Here is a 23809-nt window from a genome sequence, read left to right on the forward strand (position 1 = left end):
TGCGATGCAGTGCCCTAGACCACTGCGCCACCCGGGAGGCCCGCCGGAAGACACATTTCAGTTGAATGCATTCAGTTCTACAACTGACTAGGTATCTCCCATTCCCCTTTCCCATGTGGCACAACTGACTTTGTTTTGCAGGAGAATGTCCTACAGTACATTTCACAAGCACACCCTCATCCCTTTTAATACATTAATACATGAACATGTAGAGTCAACAGAAACACTGTAAAGCAGTGATCATAGACTAGATTCAGCTGCGGGACCATTTTTTCTTGAGCGGATGGTCAGGGGGCAGGAACATAATTACAAATAATTTATAGACTGCAAATCGACCGCAAGAAGCCAAAACAGAAGACTAAAATATAATCACTTCAAACATAGCTTGCATTTGTATACATAAATATCTATTTTATACGTGGTAATACTTTGGAACAGATTTCCAAAATGAAAATCAATTGGAGCTGATTTATTTTATGTCCCCCCCATGTTTATTTATTATTTGCTCAGAAAAGTTGGGGGCCAAATAAAATCGCCAACAGTTGTGGAACCGTAACCCTGTAGTAGAGGAATCAACACTTCCTAGATGTTAAATCGTTGTATTTTATTCACTCTCATAGCGCTTGGTTACAGGCCCTCAAAATATAATGTCATTCTCTTACCGGTCAACCTGAAATGATCTGGCAGTTGTGGCTCTTTAATTAAATTCAGTAATGGTTGCATGCAGAGACTGGTTCAAATTGAGAACACAGTGTAATAAAAAGCTGTTACTAGAATTGATCCAGTCATTTTAAGCAGCTAACCCCTGGCTTATGGAGATATTGTGGATTTAGGCTCCCTCTCATTTGTGTTAAAGACATTGACAGCACTTTATTATCATGTTTTGAGTAGCACAGCTTGACAAATATGACTTTCTTTCATAATTAAAGAGTGAAAAGTGAATGCACATTGACAGTGAACGGCATTGTTAGAGCATCAACAATACTTCAAATGTCTAAAGATGAGGATTTTTTATTTTATTTCTATTTTTAGTCTGAAATCAGAGTAATATCAATATATAGAGAAATCACTGATATTATTCTGTTACAGAAAAATATTCAATCAGCTACCCATTTGTCAGAGAAGAACCGTAGTTTATTAATCAACCCTCCTTGTGTTAGTTGAAATATGATTTGTAAATGTGTTTGTAGTTTTTGTCTGCTGTTTTATAACATGATAGATCTGTGTGACTGAATAGCAACTCTGTGTTTTTCCAGGCGACCATCTTCGTGTATGTCCTCAAGGGAGCACCTGTTGCACCTCCGAAATGGAGGACCAGTTTGGCCAACGGAGCAAGCTGGAGTTGGAGAACCTGGTCGATGAAACTAGTCATGAATTACGAAGCACCTTTGTCTCCAGACATAAAAAGTTTGACGGTAAGACACGTTTCTGGTGTTCTTTCTAAAAACTCTGCTTTTGTTTACCTGCAATACCCTCTTCTCAATTGTTGCTCACCTACATATTCTTTCATTTTGAGCCACCTATAGGAGGCGGCTGAGGGGAGGACGGCTCACAGTAATGGCTGGAACGGAGCGAATGGAATGGCATCAAACACCTGGAACCATGGAAGCTATGTGTTTGTTGTATTTGATACAAGTCCACTTATGCCCCTCCAGCCATTAACAAGAGCCTGTCCTCCCCAATGAAGGTGCCACCAACCTCCTGTGCTCTATACACAGCTACTTGAGGATCCTTGAACAAAGTTTGTTCTGTTGATGTAACGGATGTGAAATGGCTAGCTAGTTAGCGGGTACGCGCTACTAGCGTTTCAATCAGTTACGTCACTTGTTCTGAAACCTAGAAGTAGCGTTGCACCTTGCTCTGCAAGGGCCGCGGCCTTTGTGGAGCGATGGGTAACGATGCTTCGTGGGCGACCGTTGTTGATGTGTGCAGAGGGTCCCTGGTTCGCGCCCGGGTCGGGGCGAGGGGACGTACTAAAGTTATACTGTTACATTGATGCTGTTGACCCGGATCACTGGTTGCTGCGGAAAAGGAGGAGGTTGAAAGGGGGGTGAGTGTAACGGATGTGAAATGGCTAGCTAGTTAGCGGGTACGCGCTACTAGCGTTTCAATCAGTTACGTCACTTGTTCTGAAACCTAGAAGTAGCGTTGCCCCTTGCTCTGCAAGGGCCGCGGCTTTTGTGGAGCGATGGGTAACGACGCTTCGTGGGTGACTGTTGTTGATGTGTGCAGAGGGTCCCTGGTTCGCGCCCGTGTCGGGGCGAGGGGACGGTTTAAAGTTATACTGTTACATTGCTCTGCACACATCAACAACTGTCACCCACGAAGCGTCGTTACCCATCGCTCCACAAAAGCCGCGGCCCTTGCAGAGCAAGGGGCAACACTACATCTAGGTTTCAGAGCAAGTGACGTAACTGATTGAAACGCTACTAGCGCGTACCCGCTAACTAGCTAGCCATTTCACATCCGTTACACTGACTTCTATTTCAGTTTTGCTTACTGTTGTGTTTGCATTTTAGTTGACTTGCTCAAGAGGGCATTTGAATTATAAATCATCATGAAGACTGTGGAGTACCTCCTTTGGGTTAGACAAGCATGGCCTCTTGCACAACATATTGACAGCTGTAACCAGTAGCGTAGAGCGTCCTCCTCCTCTAATACATCTCCTATAGCAGGTCTGCTGCAGCAGTATGTAGGATCCTGACTTCCACAGTGACTCTTATGACAACCTCTCCTGACCCCCCTCAGCTCAGAGAACGGAGTTCCTCTTTGCGGAGATATATTTGTTTTTACGCCTCGGCCTTGACTTTCACGCACACTTCCTGCTGATCGTCCTCTTCCCAGTGAGTCCCTGCCTGTTATGGTTTAATGAGCAATAACACAAATCTCTCCAATGGCACCCTCAGCAGTGTGGGCAGCAGCTGCTCATCAGGACTATGGAGATAGAGGAGATGGGGGTAAATCATGTCAATTATGGGATGCCATCCCACAGCCATCCATCCTCCTGTCACATCTCAGTCAGCGGCTTTTTATAAAATATAATTTGAGTATGTGATTTATGTTAGAGAAACTCTGTGGAGAAAGTGTCTGTGTGCTGCCTCTCCCTGCTCCAGATGGGGCTTCTTTTAACCTTATTTGGTTAAACCAAAACCATATTGTGCTTCTGATTTGGGTTGGATATGTTTCAGTTGGCTCACTGTTAACACAGGGAATTCAGGGAGTTTGTAAACGTTAAGCCAAGCAGCGGCCTTGATTCAACAGTGCTCTCTCCAGTGTGAGGAGCTCAGGGCTTTCACAGATTAGTCCACAGTGTCAGTGCAATGCTTCTCAATAACAATGAGCTCTCTCTCTTTCTCTTTCTCTTCCTCTTCCTCTCTCCTCTCTCCTCTCTCTTTCTCTCTCTCTCGCCACTTCAATCTCCCCACTTTCTGCACAACTAAGCCAAACGCTTTATGATTAAATAGTATTACACTTTTGACTGTTAACACTTGTTAAAAAAAATACATTAATCTAATGTCTAGGGCAAACACTGCTTTGATGTTTATTGTGTGGGATGTGAAAAATGAGCTAAAGCTGTTGAGTAAGTGCCTCAAATCTGAGAGCAGTGCTGAAAAAGCATATATTGAATAGAGGCCCCACAATTATTCAATGGAGAGCAGTGCATGTTAAATCCTGCAGTCATCTGCACCTGAGAGTTAAAGCAGAGTCATTTTTCATGCAATACGATGCAGTAGGAGTATTACTACACATCTCCAGTAACAGCATTAGGGCCACTACTGATTGTTGGAATACACTAGCAAAATAGTATAGGTTAATATATATAAGGATTCCACTTCTTAAGGATCGGCATTCCATCAACGGGACAGTTGTAAATCATGCAGCGCCATGTGTCATGATCGCAGATTTTAGAGTAACAACAAATGTCGGTACATAGAAGTGTCTTACATCGGCTGAAAGCTTAAATTCTTGTTAATATAACTGCACTGTACGATTTACAGTAGCTATTGCTGCGAAAAAATGCCATGCCATTGTTTGAGGAGAGCTCCTAACAACAAAACACTTTTTCAACGCGATAGGTTTGATAAATTCACCTCTATTAAGGTGACATGTGTACTTACATTCTGAAATCTTGCTCTGATTTATCATCCAAAGGATCCCAGAGATAACATGAAGTGTCTTTTTGTTAGATAAAATCATTTTTCATATCCTAAAAAGGTCCATATAGCATGTATGATCGATTTTGTTTTTCCACTCGTTCAACTTGCAAAGAAAGGAATCTGTGAAAATCTCACCCTAAACATTGTTTCAATGAGTCAAATCACATTCGTATGTATTCCTCAGAGATCCTAGAACATAACAAGTCTTCACTATATAATTAGGGGTGTAGTTTATCCTATAGGACACCATATTTGCTCAGAGAGTGACGCCTTCATGGCACGCCAATGACGCGGGCGGCCATCACTTGAACGACTGTATCTTTGTCAAATAAGCACCAATCGGGGTCAAACAAATCTAGCTAGATAGCCAATGACCTGTGCTTTACGGGAGTATCCCTAAACCATATATATGTCATAAAATGTACCTTCTAACCTTGTACGACAGCATGCCTTTTCATTTTGGACAAAAATTCTAAGGATATTCAGAGTTATGAAGTTATGAAAACTGGTTGTTTTGTAAATGTTGAGCTTATAATATGGCTACTACCACTTGGAAAGATAAATCAAAGTTTAAGTATACAGATTTGACGATACTCTTGCAGAAAAATGGAATATGAATGCGAATGTCTTCTTCACGATTTGCCCAAATGTACCTGGGGACTTCACACTAAAAGTCTTGTTGTTCACTCATTTTTCAAGTTATCCATCTGAAACTTTGCACATACACTGCTGCCATCTTGTGGACCCTATCGGAATTACAACCATAGTTATGGCCATAACTATAACCGTTCTCTTGCAGATGGTGGTAGAAAAAGACTGGTTGTTTTTTCTTTGTATTTTCTTCTACCAGATCTATTGTGTTATATTCTCCTACATTCAATTCACATTTCCACCAACTTCAAAGTGTTTCCTTTTAAATGGTACCAAGAATATGCATATCCTTGCTTCAGGGCCTGAGCTACAGGCAGTTAGATTTGGGTATGTAATTTAGGTGAAAATTTAAAAAAAGGGGGCTATCCCTATTAATAAAGCAGTAATTTTTCATGCATTGCGATGCAGTAGGAGTATTACTACACATCTCCAGTAACGGCATTAGGGCCACTACTGATTGTTGGAAACACTAGCAAAATAGTATAGGCTAATATTTATAATGATTCCACAAATGACGATGAATATGTTTTATTACCAAGTCGTTACAAGTTTACTGTTGCTACTGTTGTCAACTGACTTTTATTTGGTAAGGGGACACAAAAAGATTTAAGAGTAAGCAAATGTTTAAATTTATGGCTATATATTTAGCTATGAATAATTTAGTCCAAATTATGCATTTCCTTCTGCTTCTGTTTTCCCAAGTTTATTGTAAAATGCTTATGCTGTTGATATTGTTCTTCCACTGTCATCTCATACTTTATTATAATACACCAAGTTCAATGCCTCTCCATGTGAGATGTCCTCATTAAACCTGCTCTCACCGTAGTAAACTACAACCTAAGTTCTTTGAAAATCTCACAAAGACTCCAGTCACCCTGGTCATAGACTGTTCTCTCTGCTAGCGCACGGCAAGCGCTATTGGAGCGCCAAGTCTAGGTCTAAGAGGATTCTAAACAGCTTCTACCCCCATGCTATAAGACTGCTGAACAATTAATAAAATGGCCACCGGACTATTTACATTTACACCCCTCCGCCTGCTCCATTTGTTTTTACACTGCTGCTACACACTGTTTATTATCTATGCATAGCCACTTTACCCCTACCTACATGTACAAATTACCTCAACTAACCTGTACCCCTGCACATTGACTCGGTACCGGTACCCCCTGTATATAGACTCATTATTGGTATTTTATTGTGTTACTTTTATTATTTTTTACTTTAGTTTATTTGGTAAATATTTTATTAACTCTTCTTGAACTGCCCTGTTGGTTAAGGGCTTGTAAGTAAGCATTTCACGGGAAGGTCTACACTTGTTGTATTTGGCGCATGTGACTAATAAAGTTTTGATTTGAAAACACAACTGTATGAATCTCTGTATTTTGAGCCCAATAGCCCTCTATTTAGAAGACCAGAGTTTACCTTCATGGAAGACAACTGTCACTTTTTAGTTTTCACACATTTTACAAAACAAACATAATTGCAACTTCAAACAACTCTTTGAGTGTTTTGGATTTCAGCCCAATTCCCAGCAGCAAGTGACATGATTCACCATGCCCACTCCTTTTAAACTGTTCCTCATCGTATCTGGGGCTATTGAATTACAGCCTATAACTCTCAAATGATCGGATAGTTGCACAGAAACTCAATGTCAGAACGTCAGTGTGTTCTTTTTTTCCAGGAAAACAAAATCTTTAGCACATGTACCGTTCCTGGAAGCGAGCGTGCATCAATAAACAAGTGTATATTTTGATCGGCCTGTCAGGGAGAAGAGAGGAGGGCTCCAAGGATGAAGATGGGGGAAGTAAATGGGGTTTGTCCAGCAGCACTTACGTCCATGACTCCAGGGACCCACGTTTCTCTAGGGGCCTCCTGCCACTCTCCATAATTTCATCAGTGTCAGGATGGATGCTGTGTGCAGGTTTCCATGCTGCAGCTTTCTACTGGCTGCGAGCTTTACAGGAGACACGGAGTCTGGGTCTCGGCTGACTGGCAACACAGGAAACATGAGACATTCCTATTTGGACTCTGATTTAATTTATGTGTTGGTTATCTATACATTCAATCACATTGGAGAAATGTTCAAGCCTGGAGAATTCTAGAGTTGTTTTGGCAAGGTCAGCCTTCATCACCCTGGACGCCAAGGTATATTAGGAATATTTTAACATCCATACTGGCTTTGGGTTTCACCAGCTAGTGTATATTAGGAATGTTTTAACATCCATACTGGCTTTGGGTTTCACCAGCTAGTGTATATTAGGAATGTTTTAACATATATACTGGCTTTGGGTTTCACCAGCTAGTGTATATTAGGAATGTTTTAACATATATACTGGCTTTGTGTTTCACCAGCTAGTGTATATTAGGAATATTTTAACATCCATACTGGCTTTGGGTTTCACCAGCTAGTGTATATTAGGAATGTTTTAACATCCATACTGGTTTTGGGTTTCACTAGCTAGTGTTAGGAGGATGGAATCAGAGACCAACTATTGTACAGTATTTGATGAAAAAGTCAACACCACGGAAATGATTGGAGTTAAACCAGGATGGCTCAGCATTTGTTTGAAGTGAAACAATGTTTTTTAATTTTTTACTTGTGTCACTATTTCTATATATAAAAGAAGTGTATCTTTAACTGATTTGATATATTTGAATGGTGAGAACAGCGTTTAACCAGGCTTCAAATATTGTGTCCACAACATTGAGTATGGTCACATGCACACAAGACAATTATTGTGGATAGTCAGATTTAATATAATAGTTTGATTTAAACGTTTAATTGCTTTGGAAGAAGAACGATTTCCCTAAAAATCCTGTTAACATGGACACATCTGAAATCAGGCTACCTGATCGCGCTTTGATAAATGCTGAAAATCACCAACGAAAATAAAGGTTCTACCACAGCGATCATGTTATTTTTGGGAAGCATATTTGATTCTGAGTTCGGACATATAAGTTTGTATGTGAACTACTTCTAAGACGCATACGTTCAGTTGTTCCGAACTCACTTCACTCGCGCTAAAGAGGGAGGCTCTCGGCTGGTGCTAGCGCTAAAGAGGGAGGCTCTCGGCTGGTGCTAGCGCTAAAGAGGGAGGCTCTCGGCTGGTGGTAGCTCTATAGAGGGAGGCTCTCGGCTGGTGCTAGCTCTAAAGAGGGAGGCTCTCGGCTGGTGCTAGCTCTAAAGAGGGAGGCTCTCGGCTGGTGCTAGCTCTAAAGAGGGAGGCTCTCGGCTGGTGCTAGCGCTAAAGAGGGAGGCTCTCGGCTGGTGCTAGCTCTATAGAGGGAGGCTCTCGGCTGGTGCTAGCTCTAAAGAGGGAGGCTCTCGGCTGGTGCTAGCGCTAAAGAGGGAGGCTCTCGGCTGGTGCTAGCTCTATAGAGGGAGGCTCTCGGCTGGTGCTAGCGCTAAAGAGGGAGGCTCTCGGCTGGTGCTAGCACTAAAGAGGGAGGCTCTCGGCTGGTGCTAGCGCTAAAGAGGGAGGCTCTCGGCTGGTGCTAGCTCGGCGTATGACGGGTGAAAGTAGAATGAATTTCTTCCCGGTACAGGACTTCCTATATTTTTATGGGCTTAATCATAGAATTACATACACACTGAGTATACAAAACATTAAGGACACCTCTTTTCATGACATAGACTGACCAAGTGAATCCAGGTGAAAGCTATGATCCCTTATTGATGTCACTTGTTAAATCCAAGCCTTTAGACATGGATTGTGTACGTGTGCCATTCAGAGTGTGAATGGGCAATACAAAAGATTTAAGTGCCTTTGAACGGGGTATGGTAGAAGGTGCCAGGCGCACCGGTTTGTGTCAAGAACTACAACACTGCTGAGTTTCACACACAACAGTTACCCGTGTGTAACAAGAATGGTCCACCACCCAAAGGACATCCAGCAAACTTGACACAACTGTGGGAAGCATTGGAGTCAACATGGGTCAGCATCCCAGTGGAATGTTTTCATCACCTTATAGTCCATGCCCCGACGAATTGAGGCCGTTCTGAGGGCAAGGGGGGTGAGCTGCAACTCAATATTAGAAAAGTTACTAATTTTTGATATACTCAGTGTAGAATCCCTATTAATTCAATAGGATCTCTGGGGCCTCGTCCTAAAGATGTGTCTTTTCACTTTTTAAATGTATGACCTTTTATTGTGGAATAAAAACAACCAGTCATGATGATGTTTGCATCTGATTGTCAAATAATCACTTCAAATCACTTCTGCCTTGGCAAAAATGTCTGTGTTTTTGTGGAACCACATTGCATTTTGGAGCGTAGACTATACCACCTGTTTTCAAGTCCATTCGCAAATCTTTCATGTCTCTGACATGATGTAATGATAAATAGTGGTGTAATAGCCTACAGTTTTCTTGATGATAAAAACAAAACCAAAACAACATTTGTAATAGGCTCATGTTTTACCAGTACCTTACCGGACCGGACTACTTTCACCCCTGGTATGCGCTTACTTCGATTTTGACCTATCTCCAATTTAAGATAAGCAGAGTAAGGTGTTTACATTACTATTAGATCTGCCCACTGTCAGTGTAATATCAAATTATTAATGTGCATGTAAACGTACTCATTGAGTAGGAGGACACTGAACAAGTAAGCCTCACCACTATGTACAGTGCTAGCTGTCTCATTTAAATGATATTTACCATGTATTTAACACCTGTTTGTGCAGTCCCACCCACATAGAGTAAGTGTCCATGTATTTAACACCTGTTTGTGGAGTCCCACCCACATAGAGTAAGTGTCCATGTATTTAACACCTGTTTGTGCAGTCCCACCCACATAGAGTAAGTGTCCATGTATTTAACACCTGTTTGTGCAGTCCCACCCACATAGAGTAAGTGTCCATGTATTTAACACCTGTTTGTGCAGTCCCACCCACATAGAGTAAGTGTCCATGTATTTAACACCTGTTTGTGGAGTCCCACCCACATAGAGTAAGTGTCCATGTATTTAACACCTGTTTGTGCAGTCCCACCCACATAGAGTAAGTGTCCATGTATTTAACACCTGTTTGTGGAGTCCCACCCACATAGAGTAAGTGTCCATGTATTTATCACCTGTTTGTGCAGTCCCACCCACATAGAGTAAGTGTCCATGTATTTAACACCTGTTTGTGGAGTCCCACCCACATAGAGTAAGTGTCCATGTATTTATCACCTGTTTGTGCAGTCCCACCCACATAGAGTAAGTGTCCATGTATTTAACACCTGTTTGTGCAGTCCCACCCACATAGAGTAAGTGTCCATGTATTTAACACCTGTTTGTGCAGTCCCACCCACATAGAGTAAGTGTCCATGTATTTAACACCTGTTTGTGGAGTCCCACCCACATAGAGTAAGTGTCCATGTATTTAACACCTGTTTGTGCAGTCCCACCCACATAGAGTAAGTGTCCATGTATTTAACACCTGTTTGTGGAGTCCCACCCACATAGAGTAAGTGTCCATGTATTTAACACCTGTTTGTGGAGTCCCACCCACATAGAGTAAGTGTCCATGTATTTATCACCTGTTTGTGCAGTCCCACCCACATAGAGTAAGTGTCCATGTATTTAACACCTGTTTGTGCAGTCCCACCCACATAGAGTAAGTGTCCATGTATTTAACACCTGTTTGTGCAGTCCCACCCACATAGAGTAAGTGTCCATGTATTTAACACCTGTTTGTGCAGTCCCACCCACATAGAGTAAGTGTCCATGTATTTAACACCTGTTTGTGGAGTCCCACCCACATAGAGTAAGTGTCCATGTATTTATCACCTGTTTGTGCAGTCCCACCCACATAGAGTAAGTGTCCATGTATTTAACACCTGTTTGTGGAGTCCCACCCACATAGAGTAAGTGTCCATGTATTTAACACCTGTTTGTGCAGTCCCACCCACATAGAGTAAGTGTCCATGTATTTAACACCTGTTTGTGCAGTCCCACCCACATAGAGTAAGTGTCCATGTATTTAACACCTGTTTGTGCAGTCCCACCCACATAGAGTAAGTGTCCATGTATTTATCACCTGTTTGTGCAGTCCCACCCACATAGAGTAAGTGTCCATGTATTTAACACCTGTTTTTGCAGTCCCACCCACATAGAGTAAGTGTCCATGTATTTAACACCTGTTTGTGGAGTCCCACCCACATAGAGTAAGTGTCCATGTATTTAACACCTGTTTTTGCAGTCCCACCCACATAGAGTAAGTGTCCATGTATTTAACACCTGTTTGTGCAGTCCCACCCACATAGAGTAAGTGTCCATGTATTTAACACCTGTTTGTGCAGTCCCACCCACATAGAGTAAGTGTCCATGTATTTAACACCTGTTTGTGCAGTCCCACCCACATAGAGTAAGTGTCCATGTATTTAACACCTGTTTGTGCAGTCCCACCCACATAGAGTAAGTGTCCATGTATTTAACACCTGTTTGTGGAGTCCCACCCACATAGAGTAAGTGTCCATGTATTTAACACCTGTTTGTGGAGTCCCACCCACATAGAGTAAGTGTCCATGTATTTAACACCTGTTTGTGGAGTCCCACCCACATAGAGTAAGTGTCCATGTATTTAACACCTGTTTGTGCAGTCCCACCCACATAGAGTAAGTGTCCATGTATTTAACACCTGTTTGTGCAGTCCCACCCACATAGAGTAAGTGTCCATGTATTTAACACCTGTTTGTGCAGTCCCACCCACATAGAGTAAGTGTCCATGTATTTAACACCTGTTTGTGCAGTCCCACCCACATAGAGTAAGTGTCCATGTATTTAACACCTGTTTGTGCAGTCCCACCCACATAGAGTAAGTGTCCATGTATTTAACACCTGTTTGTGCAGTCCCACCCACATAGAGTAAGTGTCCATGTATTTAACACCTGTTTGTGCAGTCCCACCCACATAGAGTAAGTGTCCATGTATTTAACACCTGTTTGTGCAGTCCCACCCACATAGAGTAAGTGTCCATGTATTTAACACCTGTTTGTGCAGTCCCACCCACATAGAGTAAGTGTCCATGTATTTAACACCTGTTTGTGCAGTCCCACCCACATAGAGTAAGTGTCCATGTATTTAACACCTGTTTGTGCAGTCCCACCCACATAGAGTAAGTGTCCATGTATTTAACACCTGTTTGTGCAGTCCCACCCACATAGAGTAAGTGTCCATGTATTTAACACCTGTTTTTGCAGTCCCACCCACATAGAGTAAGTGTCCATGTATTTAACACCTGTTTGTGCAGTCCCACCCACATAGAGTAAGTGTCCATGTATTTAACACCTGTTTGTGCAGTCCCACCCACATAGAGTAAGTGTCCATGTATTTAACACCTGTTTGTGCAGTCCCACCCACATAGAGTAAGTGTCCATGTATTTAACACCTGTTTGTGGAGTCCCACCCACATAGAGTAAGTGTCCATGTATTTAACACCTGTTTGTGGAGTCCCACCCACATAGAGTAAGTGTCCATGTATTTATCACCTGTTTGTGCAGTCCCACCCACATAGAGTAAGTGTCCATGTATTTAACACCTGTTTGTGCAGTCCCACCCACATAGAGTAAGTGTCCATGTATTTAACACCTGTTTGTGCAGTCCCACCCACATAGAGTAAGTGTCCATGTATTTAACACCTGTTTGTGCAGTCCCACCCACATAGAGTAAGTGTCCATGTATTTAACACCTGTTTGTGGAGTCCCACCCACATAGAGTAAGTGTCCATGTATTTAACACCTGTTTGTGCAGTCCCACCCACATAGAGTAAGTGTCCATGTATTTAACACCTGTTTGTGCAGTCCCACCCACATAGAGTAAGTGTCCATGTATTTAACACCTGTTTGTGCAGTCCCACCCACATAGAGTAAGTGTCCATGTATTTAACACCTGTTTGTGGAGTCCCACCCACATAGAGTAAGTGTCCATGTATTTAACACCTGTTTGTGCAGTCCCACCCACATAGAGTAAGTGTCCATGTATTTAACACCTGTTTGTGCAGTCCCACCCACATAGAGTAAGTGTCCATGTATTTAACACCTGTTTGTGCAGTCCCACCCACATAGAGTAAGTGTCCATGTATTTAACACCTGTTTGTGCAGTCCCACCCACATAGAGTAAGTGTCCATGTATTTAACACCTGTTTGTGCAGTCCCACCCACATAGAGTAAGTGTCCATGTATTTAACACCTGTTTGTGGAGTCCCACCCACATAGAGTAAGTGTCCATGTATTTAACACCTGTTTGTGGAGTCCCACCCACATAGAGTAAGTGTCCATGTATTTCTTACTGCCTGTGTGGAGTGGGCCCATGATGTTTACTGTAGCTGACAAAGCAGCCTACGCATATCTTGACAACATTGCCTACGTGTCACTTCCACAACAGTGAGAGGACACCGTCGCTATCCTCTGCCAAGCTGTTCCAGGCAGAAGTATCCCGCATCACCCCAAAGATCTAGACTCCTCCGTCAGTGAGCCAGCTGTAACACAAGACCTACAAGAGAGAATAGAGGCCATCATATCATCCATGTCACCAACGTGGCTCCTATTAGTGGGATTTATATGATTTTCCTCGGTTCTGGTGGATAATTTATACATGCGTACCACGTAGCATATTTTTCAGTGGCTTGGCTCCAATCCATATCCCAGGACCCTGGGAAACAGTACTGTTGTGCTCGGAGAAATTAGAGAAAGAACAGGCCTGCAGATTTCTCTCCCGTTAAGCTCATTTAAATGCTAAGGTGGGGGTCTTAATTACTAATCAATGTCCTAGCTCTCCGCTGACCACTAACACCATGGTGCTGCCGATCTACACAGAATATTAATGTAGTGAGACCGGCACGATCGATTCCATCTAGAGCTGCAGACTCTTAAACAGCCCCATGCCTGTGGTGCTGTGCTTTAAGCTCAACATTTGAATATTTTAGTTTTTCACACATAGAGATGAATAGCGTCCATCCTCACCGCCTTTTGCTCTGACAGTTATGTCTGCTCTGTGGTAATTATCTTTGCTCTGACATAGGTCTGTCTGCTCTGTGGTAGCAGTCTTTGCTCTGACATAGGTCTGTCTGATCTGTGGTAACCATCTTTGCTCTGACATAGGTCTGTCTGCTCTGTGGTAACCATCTTTGCTCTGACATAGGTCTGTCTGCTCTGTGGTAACCGTCTTTGCTCTGACATAGGTCTGTCTGCTCTGTGGTAACCATCTTTGCTCTGACATAGGTCTGTCTGCTCTGTGGTAACCATCTTTGCTTTGACATAGGTCTGTCTGCTCTGTGGTAACCATCTTTGCTCTGACATAGGTCTGTCTGCTCTGTGGTAACCATCTTTGCTCTGACATAGGTCTGTCTGCTCTGTGGTAACCATCTTTGCTCTGACATAGGTCTGTCTGCTCTGTGGTAACCATCTTTGCTCTGACATAGGTCTGTCTGCTCTGTGGTAACCATCTTTGCTTTGACATAGGTCTGTCTGCTCTGTGGTAACCATCTTTGCTCTGACATAGGTCTGTCTGCTCTGTGGTAACCATCTTTGCTCTGACATAGGTCTGTCTGCTCTGTGGTAACCATCTTTGCTCTGACATAGGTCTGTCTGCTCTGTGGTAACCATCTTTGCTCTGACATAGGTCTGTCTGCTCTGTGGTAACCATCTTTGCTCTGACATAGGTCTGTCTGCTCTGTGGTAACCATCTTTGCTTTGACATAGGTCTGTCTGCTCTGTGGTAACCATCTTTGCTCTGACATAGGTCTGTGCTCTGTGGTAACCATCTTTGCTCTGACATAGGTCTGTCTGCTCTGTGGTAACCATCTTTGCTCTGACAGAGCGAAGATGAGATAATGATGTGTTGTCATTTAGAGATGATGTCATCATGTGATCATGGCGTCCAGAGTTAGTGTTTATTCCAGTTGTATTTCTCTTCCACACTAATAGGTCAATGTGATTTCAATTGGGCTTCTTAAAGACTAAGAGGCGTTTGTCATATTACGGGCCTGAGATCATATTGGTTACCATTGCCCCTCATGCGGGTGAATCATATTGGTTACCATTGCCCCTCATGCGGGTGAATCATATTGGTTACCATTGCCCCTCATGCGGGTGAATCATATTGGTTACCATTGCCCCTCATGCGGGTGAATCATATTGGTTACCATTGCCCCTCATGCGGGTGAATCATATTGGTTACCATTGCCCCTCATGTGGGTGAATCATATTGGTTACCATTGCCCCTCATGCGGGTGAATCATATTGGTTACCATTGCCCCTCATGCGGGTGAATCATATTGGTTACCATTGCCCCTCATGCGGGTGAATCATATTGGTTACCATTGCCCCTCATGTGGGTGAATCATATTGGTTACCATTGCCCCTCATGCGGGTGAATCATATTGGTTACCATTGCCCCTCATGCGGGTGAATCATATTGGTTACCATTGCCCCTCATGCGGGTGAATCATATTGGTTACCATTGCCCCTCATGTGGGTGAATCATATTGGTTACCATTGCCCCTCATGCGGGTGAATCATATTGGTTACCATTGCCCCTCATGCGGGTGAATCATATTGGTTACCATTGCCCCTCATGCGGGTGAATCATATTGGTTACCATTGCCCCTCATGCGGGTGAACGCTATGCCATAACAATTATACCCACTCAAGGAGAAGAGGAGAAATATAAATCTGTTTCATTTGTCTTCTAATTTTTTGTTGAACCAGTTGATTTGACAGGGCCCGCTCCCACAGCCCTCTCACCCAGCAGCGACACAACAGCAACTGTAGAGGAATAATCCCCAGGCATGCATGGTATAAAAGGTCATGCTGTCATGTTCTCCACAGTAACAGAGGTCCTCCTCTCAGACTCATTCCTGTCCCTCAGACAGCACCCTCCCTATTAGACTGATGGCAGGATCCTCTCCTCTCGGTAATGCCAGCCTCTGATTGACAGGTGGAATTAGGATGCTTTACCCCAGAGAGAGAGAGAGAGAGAGAGAGAGAGAGAGAGAGAGAGAGAGAGAGAGAGAGAGAGAGATCTCTCAGTACAAAATATATAGAGTACTGCACACACTACAATTACTTAGGTTTAAAAATAAGCTCAACTGGACACCTTAATGATGCAGTGAATGAAATTTGGCTAAAACTAATTGAATGTGTCATTGAACCAATTGCACTTTATGGCAGCGAGGTGTGGGGTCCACTTGCAAAACAAGATTTCTCCCAATGGGACAAACACCCCATTGAAACCCTGCATGCATGATTCCCTTATATGTCCAGAGGAAAACTACAAACAATGCATGCAGGGCAGAATTAGGCCAATATCCACTAATAATAAACACTCAAAAAAGAGCAAGTACATTTTGGAAACATCTAAAATATAGTGACCCCCTCTCATATCATTACCAAGCCCTGCAATGCCGAGAGCTGAGCAAAGAAAAGAGTCCCCTCATCCAGCTGGTCCTGGGGCTGAGTTCACAAACCTGTTCTACTAACACACTGAAGCCTCAGTCCCCTCATCCAGCTGGTCCTGGGGCTGAGTTCACAAACCTGTTCTACTAACACACTGAAGCCTCAGTCCCCACATCCAGCTGGTCCTGGGGCTGAGTTCACAAACCTGTTCTACTAACACACTGAAGCCTCAGTCCCCTCATCCAGCTGGTCCTGGGGCTGAGTTCACAAACCTGTTCTACTAACACACTGAAACCTCAGTCCCCTCATCCAGCTGGTCCTGGGGCTGAGTTCAAAAACCTGTTCTACTAACACACTGAAGCCTCAGTCCCCTCATCCAGCTGGTCCTGGGGCTGAGTTCACAAACCTGTTCTACTAACACACTGAAACCTCAGTCCCCTCATCCAGCTGGTCCTGGGGCTGAGTTCACAAACCTGTTCTACTAACACACTGAAGCCTCAGGACCAGAACATCCAATCAATCAGAATAAAACAAATTACAACACAGTCAAAACAAAACTACATTGCTTATTGGGAAACATAAGCACAAAGCAAAATGCAGTACTATCTGGTCCTAAATCGCAGAACCTGAGACAGAGCTGCATTTCCTGACAAAATGTAAAAAATATACAACAATTAGTGTCATTTCCCCAAATTTGAAACCCTTATTCAAAGACTTCTCTGATGAGAATAGGCTACCCGTCCTTTTGGGGGAGGATGCAGAGAGCTGTGGGTTGGCAGCGAACTACATTGCTGCCTGCCATAAGATGTGAGGGGCAGTGTCTGACAGACCAATCAACCTGCACATGTCCTCTACTGTATGCTTATTGTTATTGTTCAATGTATGGTTATTTTGACCCTTGGCTATTGTCATTACTGTTGTCCCATTGACAATTTTGATTCTTATTATCTTAATATTGTAAATATCCAAAGTAAGCTTTGGCAATATGTACATCGTTACGTCATGCCAATAAAGCACATTGAATTGAGAGACTGATAGAGAGAGACTGATAGAGAGAGACTGATAGAGAGAGACTGATAGAGAGACTGATAGAGAGACTGATAGAGAGACTGATAGAGAGACTGATAGAGAGAAAGAGACTGATAGAGAGAGACTGATAGAGAGAGACTGATAGAGAGAGACTGATAGAGAGAGACTGATAGAGAGAGACTGATAGAGAGAGACTGATAGAGAGAGACTGATAGAGAGAGACTGATAGAGAGAGAGACTGATAGAGAGAGAGACTGATAGAGAGAGAGACTGATAGAGAGAGAGACTGATAGAGAGAGAGAGACTGATAGAGAGAGAGAGACTGATAGAGAGAGAGAGACTGATAGAGAGAGAGAGACTGATAGAGAGAGAGAGACTGATAGAGAGAGAGACTGATAGAGAGAGAGACTGATAGAGAGAGAGACTGATAGAGAGAGAGACTGATAGAGAGAGAGACTGATAGAGAGAGAGACTGATAGAGAGAGAGACTGATAGAGAGAGAGACTGATAGAGAGAGAGACTGATAGAGAGAGAGACTGATAGAGAGAGAGACTGATAGACTGATAGAGAGACTGATAGACTGATAGAGAGACTGATAGACTGATAGAGAGACTGATAGACTGATAGAGAGACTGATAGACTGATAGAGAGACTGATAGACTGATAGAGAGAGAGACTGATAGACTGATAGAGAGAGAGACTGATAGACTGATAGAGAGAGAGACTGATAGACTGATAGAGAGAGAGACTGATAGACTGATAGAGAGAGAGACTGATAGACTGATAGAGAGAGAGACTGATAGACTGATAGAGAGACTGATAGAGAGACTGATAGAGAGACTGATAGAGAGAGAGAGACTGGGATGAGAGAGAGAGACTGGGATGGAGAGAGAGAGACTGGGATGGAGAGAGAGAGACTGGGATGGAGAGAGAGAGACTGAATGAGAGAGAGAGAGAGACTGAATGAGAGAGAGAGAGACTGAATGATAGAGAGAGAGACTGAATGATAGAGAGAGAGACTGAATGATAGAGAGAGAGACTGAATGATAGAGAGAGAGAGAGACTGAATGATAGAGAGAGAGAGAGACTGAATGATAGAGAGAGAGAGAGACTGAATGATAGAGAGAGACTGAATGATAGAGAGAGAGAGACTGAATGATAGAGAGAGAGAGACTGATAGAGAGAGAGACTGATAGACTGATAGAGAGAGAGACTGATAGACTGATAGAGAGAGAGACTGATAGACTGATAGAGAGAGAGACTGATAGACTGATAGAGAGAGAGACTGATAGAGAGACTGATAGAGAGACTGATAGAGAGACTGATAGAGAGACTGATAGAGAGAGAGAGACTGGGATGAGAGAGAGAGACTGGGATGGAGAGAGAGAGACTGGGATGGAGAGAGAGAGACTGAATGAGAGAGAGAGAGAGACTGAATGAGAGAGAGAGAGACTGAATGATAGAGAGAGAGACTGAATGATAGAGAGAGAGACTGAATGATAGAGAGAGAGACTGAATGATAGAGAGAGAGAGAGACTGAATGATAGAGAGAGAGAGAGACTGAATGATAGAGAGAGAGAGAGACTGAATGATAGAGAGAGAGAGAGACTGAATGATAGAGAGAGAGAGAGACTGAATGATAGAGAGAGACTGAATGATAGAGAGAGAGAGACTGAATGATAGAGAGAGAGAGACTGAATGATAGAGAGAGACTGATAGAGAGAGACTGATAGAGAGAGACTGATAGAGAGAGAGACTGATAGAGAGAGAGACTGATAGAGAGAGAGACTGATAGAGAGAGAGACTGATAGAGAGAGAGAGACTGATAGAGAGAGAGACTGATAGAGAGAGAGACTGATAGAGAGAGAGAGAGACTGATAGACTGATAGAGAGAGAGACTGATAGACTGATAGAGAGAGAGACTGATAGACTGATAGAGAGAGAGACTGATAGACTGATAGAGAGAGAGACTGATAGACTGATAGAGAGAGAGACTGATAGACTGATAGAGAGAGAGACTGATAGACTGATAGAGAGAGAGACTGATAGACTGATAGAGAGAGAGACTGATAGACTGATAGAGAGAGAGACTGATAGAGACTGATAGAGAGAGAGACTGATAGAGACTGATAGAGAGAGAGACTGATAGAGACTGATAGAGAGAGAGACTGATAGAGACTGATAGAGAGAGAGACTGATAGAGAGACTGATAGAGAGACTGATAGAGACTGATAGAGAGAGAGACTGATAGAGACTGATAGAGAGACTGATAGAGAGACTGATAGAGAGAGAGACTGATAGAGAGAGAGACTGATAGAGAGACTGATAGAGAGAGAGAGACTGATAGAGAGACTGATAGAGAGAGAGAGACTGATAGAGAGAGAGAGACTGGGATGGAGAGAGAGAGACTGGGATGGAGAGAGAGAGACTGGGATGGAGAGAGAGAGACTGGGATGGAGAGAGAGACTGGGATGGAGAGAGAGAGACTGGGATGGAGAGAGAGAGAGTGAATGATAGAGAGAGAGACTGAATGATAGAGAGAGAGACTGAATGATAGAGAGAGAGACTGAATGATAGAGAGAGAGACTGAATGATAGAGAGAGAGTCTGAATGATAGAGAGAGAGACTGAATGATAGAGAGAGAGAGAGACTGAATGATAGAGAGAGAGAGAGACTGAATGATAGAGAGAGAGAGAGACTGAATGATATAGAGAGAGAGACTGAATGATAGAGAGAGAGAGACTGAATGATAGAGAGAGAGAGACTGTGATAGATAGAGAAATACCGCAGTGTGCAGTCACAGCAGCAAGATGTGTGTCCCGTTACCATGAGAAAAGGGCAACCAGTGGAACACAAACACCACTGTAAATACAACCTATATTTATATTGTTATTTATTTTAACTTTTATACGTCAACTATTTGCACATTGTTACAACACAGTAGCCAATCATATACCATTGTTACAACACGGTAGCCAATCATATCACATTGTGTCATGTTTACTGATATATTTCCCCTTTTTTATTTCACTTTTGTTTATTGTCTATTCCATTTGATTTGGCAATGTAAATGTTTCCCAATTCAATAAAGCCCTTTGAATATAATTTAATTGAAATTGAGAGAGATACTGTGCTAGAGAGAGACTGGGATGGAGAGAGAGAGAGACTGGGATGGAGAGAGAGAGAGACTGGGATGGAGAGAGAGAGAGAGAGAGAGAGAGAGAGAGAGACTGGGATGGAGAGAGACTGGGATGGAGAGAGAGAGAGAGACTGGGATGGAGAGAGAGAGAGAGACTGGGATGGAGAGAGAGAGAGAGACTGGGATGGAGAGAGAGAGAGAGACTGGGATGGAGAGAGAGAGAGACAGAGACTGGGATGGAGAGAGAGAGAGACAGAGACTGGGATGGAGAGAGAGAGAGACAGAGACTGGGATGGAGAGAGAGAGAGACAGAGACTGGGATGGAGAGAGAGAGAGACAGAGACTGGGATGGAGAGAGAGAGAGACAGAGACTGGGATGGAGAGAGAGAGAGACAGAGACTGGGATGGAGAGAGAGAGAGACAGAGACTGGGATGGAGAGAGAGAGAGACAGAGACTGGGATGGAGAGAGAGAGAGACAGAGACTGGGATGGAGAGAGAGAGAGAGACTGGGATGGAGAGAGAGAGAGAGAGACTGGGATGGAGAGAGAGAGAGAGACTGGGATGGAGAGAGAGAGAGAGACTGGGATGGAGAGAGAGAGAGAGACTGGGATGGAGAGAGAGAGAGAGACTGGGATGGAGAGAGAGAGAGACTGGGATGGAGAGAGAGAGAGAGACTGGGATGGAGAGAGAGAGAGAGACTGGGATGGAGAGAGAGAGAGAGACTGGGATGGAGAGAGAGAGAGAGATACTGGGATGGAGAGAGAGAGAGAGATACTGGGATGGAGAGAGAGAGAGAGATACTGGGATGGAGAGAGAGAGAGAGATACTGGGATGGAGAGAGAGAGAGAGAGACTGGGATGGAGAGAGAGAGAGACTGGGATGGAGAGAGAGCGAGAGAGACTGGGATGGAGAGAGAGAGAGAGACTGGGATGGAGAGAGAGAGAGAGAGACTGGGATGGAGAGAGAGAGAGAGAGACTGGGATGGAGAGAGAGAGACAGACTGGGATGGAGAGAGAGAGACAGACTGGGATGGAGAGAGAGAGACAGACTGGGATGGAGAGAGAGAGACAGACTGGGATGGAGAGAGAGAGACAGACTGGGATGGAGAGAGAGAGACAGACTGGGATGGAGAGAGAGAGACAGACTGGGATGGAGAGAGAGAGACAGACTGGGATGGAGAGAGAGAGACAGACTGGGATGGAGAGAGAGAGACAGACTGGGATGGAGAGAGAGAGACAGACTGGGATGGAGAGAGAGAGACAGACTGGGATGGAGAGAGAGAGACAGACTGGGATGGAGAGAGAGAGAGAGACTGGGATGGAGAGAGAGAGAGAGACTGGGATGGAGAGAGAGAGAGAGACTGGGATGGAGAGAGAGAGAGAGAGACTGGGATGGAGAGAGAGAGACAGACTGGGATGGAGAGAGAGAGACAGACTGGGATGGAGAGAGAGAGACAGACTGGGATGGAGAGAGAGAGACAGACTGGGATGGAGAGAGAGAGACAGACTGGGATGGAGAGAGAGAGACAGACTGGGATGGAGAGAGAGAGACAGACTGGGATGGAGAGAGAGAGACAGACTGGGATGGAGAGAGAGAGACAGACTGGGATGGAGAGAGAGAGACAGACTGGGATGGAGAGAGAGAGACAGACTGGGATGGAGAGAGAGAGACAGACTGGGATGGAGAGAGAGAGACTGGGATGGAGAGAGAGAGAGAGACTGGGATGGAGAGAGAGAGAGAGAGACTGGGATGGAGAGAGAGAGAGAGACTGGGATGGAGAGAGAGAGAGAGACTGGGATGGAGAGAGAGAGAGAGAGACTGGGATGGAGAGAGAGAGAGAGAGACTGGGATGGAGAGAGAGAGAGAGAGACTGGGATGGAGAGAGAGAGATGCGTCAACAGCAACTCTGGTAAAATCCTCTGCATTGTCATTAACAGCAGACTCGTACATTTCCTCTGCGAAAACAATATACTGAGCAAATGTCAAATTGGCTTTTTAACAAATTACCGTACAACAGACCACGTACTGTATTCACCCTGCACACCCTAATTGACAAACAAACAAACCAAAACAAAGGCAAAGTCTTCTCATGCTTTGTTGATTTAAAAAAGCTTTCGACTCAATTTGGCACGAGGGTCTGCTATACAAATTGATGGAAAGTGGTGTTGGGGGAAAAACATACAACATTATAAAATCCATGTACACAAACAGCAAGTGTGCGGTTAATATTGGCAAAAACAGGGCTGTGGGGTGAGACAGGTATGCAGCTTAAGCCTCACCCTCTTCAATTTATATATCAACGAATTGGCGAGGGCACTAGAACAGTCTGCAGCAACCGGCCTCACCCTACTAGAATCTGAAGTCAAATGTCTACTGTTTACTGTTGAGCTGGTGCTTCTGTCACCAACCAAGGAGGGCCTACAGCAGCACCTAGATCTTCTGCACAGATTCTGCCAGACCTGGGCCCTGACAGTAAATCTCATTAAGACAAAAATAATGGTGTTCCATAAAAGGTCCAGTTTCCAGGACCACAAATCCAAATTCCATCTAGACACCGTTGCCCTAGAGCACACAAAAAACTATACATACCTCGGCCTAAACATCAGCGCCACGTGTAACTTCCACAAAGCTGTGAACAATCTGAGAGACAAGGCAAGAAGGGCCTTCTATGCCATCAAAAGGAACATAGAATTCAACATACTAATTAGGATCTGGCTAAAAATACTTGAATCGGTTATAGAACCCATTGCCCTTTATGGTTGTGAGGTCTGGGGTTTGCTCACCAACCAAGAATTCACAAAATGGGACAAACACCAAATTGAGACTTTAAAGCCCTTTAAATCAAAAATGAAATTGAATTAAATTTGTCGCGGAGGGAGAGCGACGCGGAGGGAGAGCGACGCGGAGGGAGAGCGACGCGGAGGGAGAGCGACCGATGGGTTCTATAACCGAGACTGATACTGATAGACTGATAGAGAGACTGATAGAGAGACTGATATAGAGAGAGAGACTGATATAGAGAGAGAGACTGATAGAGAGAGAGAGAAAGTGAAAAGTGCAAAGTAATGTTAGTAATATTTCCCGTTTTGTTTTGTCTTTCATACCAGGTCATGTGTCTTCTCAGTCATGTTGACACTGGTCTACTACCATTGCTTTAATGTATTGTTGTTCTAATTAATATTGTAGTTGTTGTTAATGGTAATCCCATGTCCACTACTACTATTATTATTGCTGTTGGTCCCACCATTTATTTATATCTAAATATATATATATATTTTGTATATATATACATATATATATTTGATTTTGATTTTTCGATATGTATACTTTGATAATGTAAGTAATAATGAACTTGCCATGTCAATTGAATTGAATTGAGAGACTGATAGAGAGACTGATATAGAGACTGATAGAGAGACTGATAGAGAGAGACTGATAGAGAGAGACTGATAG

The 23809-nt window shown here is 43.6% G+C and overlaps 1 protein-coding gene across 1 annotated transcript in view; it reads left to right on the plus strand.

Moving 5' to 3' along the window:
* LOC120063702 (glypican-6-like) overlaps positions 1-23809 on the plus strand; it is a 180174-nt gene that overhangs the window by 45050 nt on the left and 111315 nt on the right. The window contains exon 2 of the mRNA XM_039013997.1: positions 1257-1415. Within this exon, the coding sequence (XP_038869925.1) occupies positions 1257-1415 (159 nt within the window). The remainder of the gene's footprint in view (positions 1-1256; positions 1416-23809) is intronic.

The sequence above is a fragment of the Salvelinus namaycush genome, chromosome 19 (assembly GCF_016432855.1).
Source record: "Salvelinus namaycush isolate Seneca chromosome 19, SaNama_1.0, whole genome shotgun sequence".
NCBI classification, from domain to species: domain Eukaryota; kingdom Metazoa; phylum Chordata; class Actinopteri; order Salmoniformes; family Salmonidae; genus Salvelinus; species Salvelinus namaycush.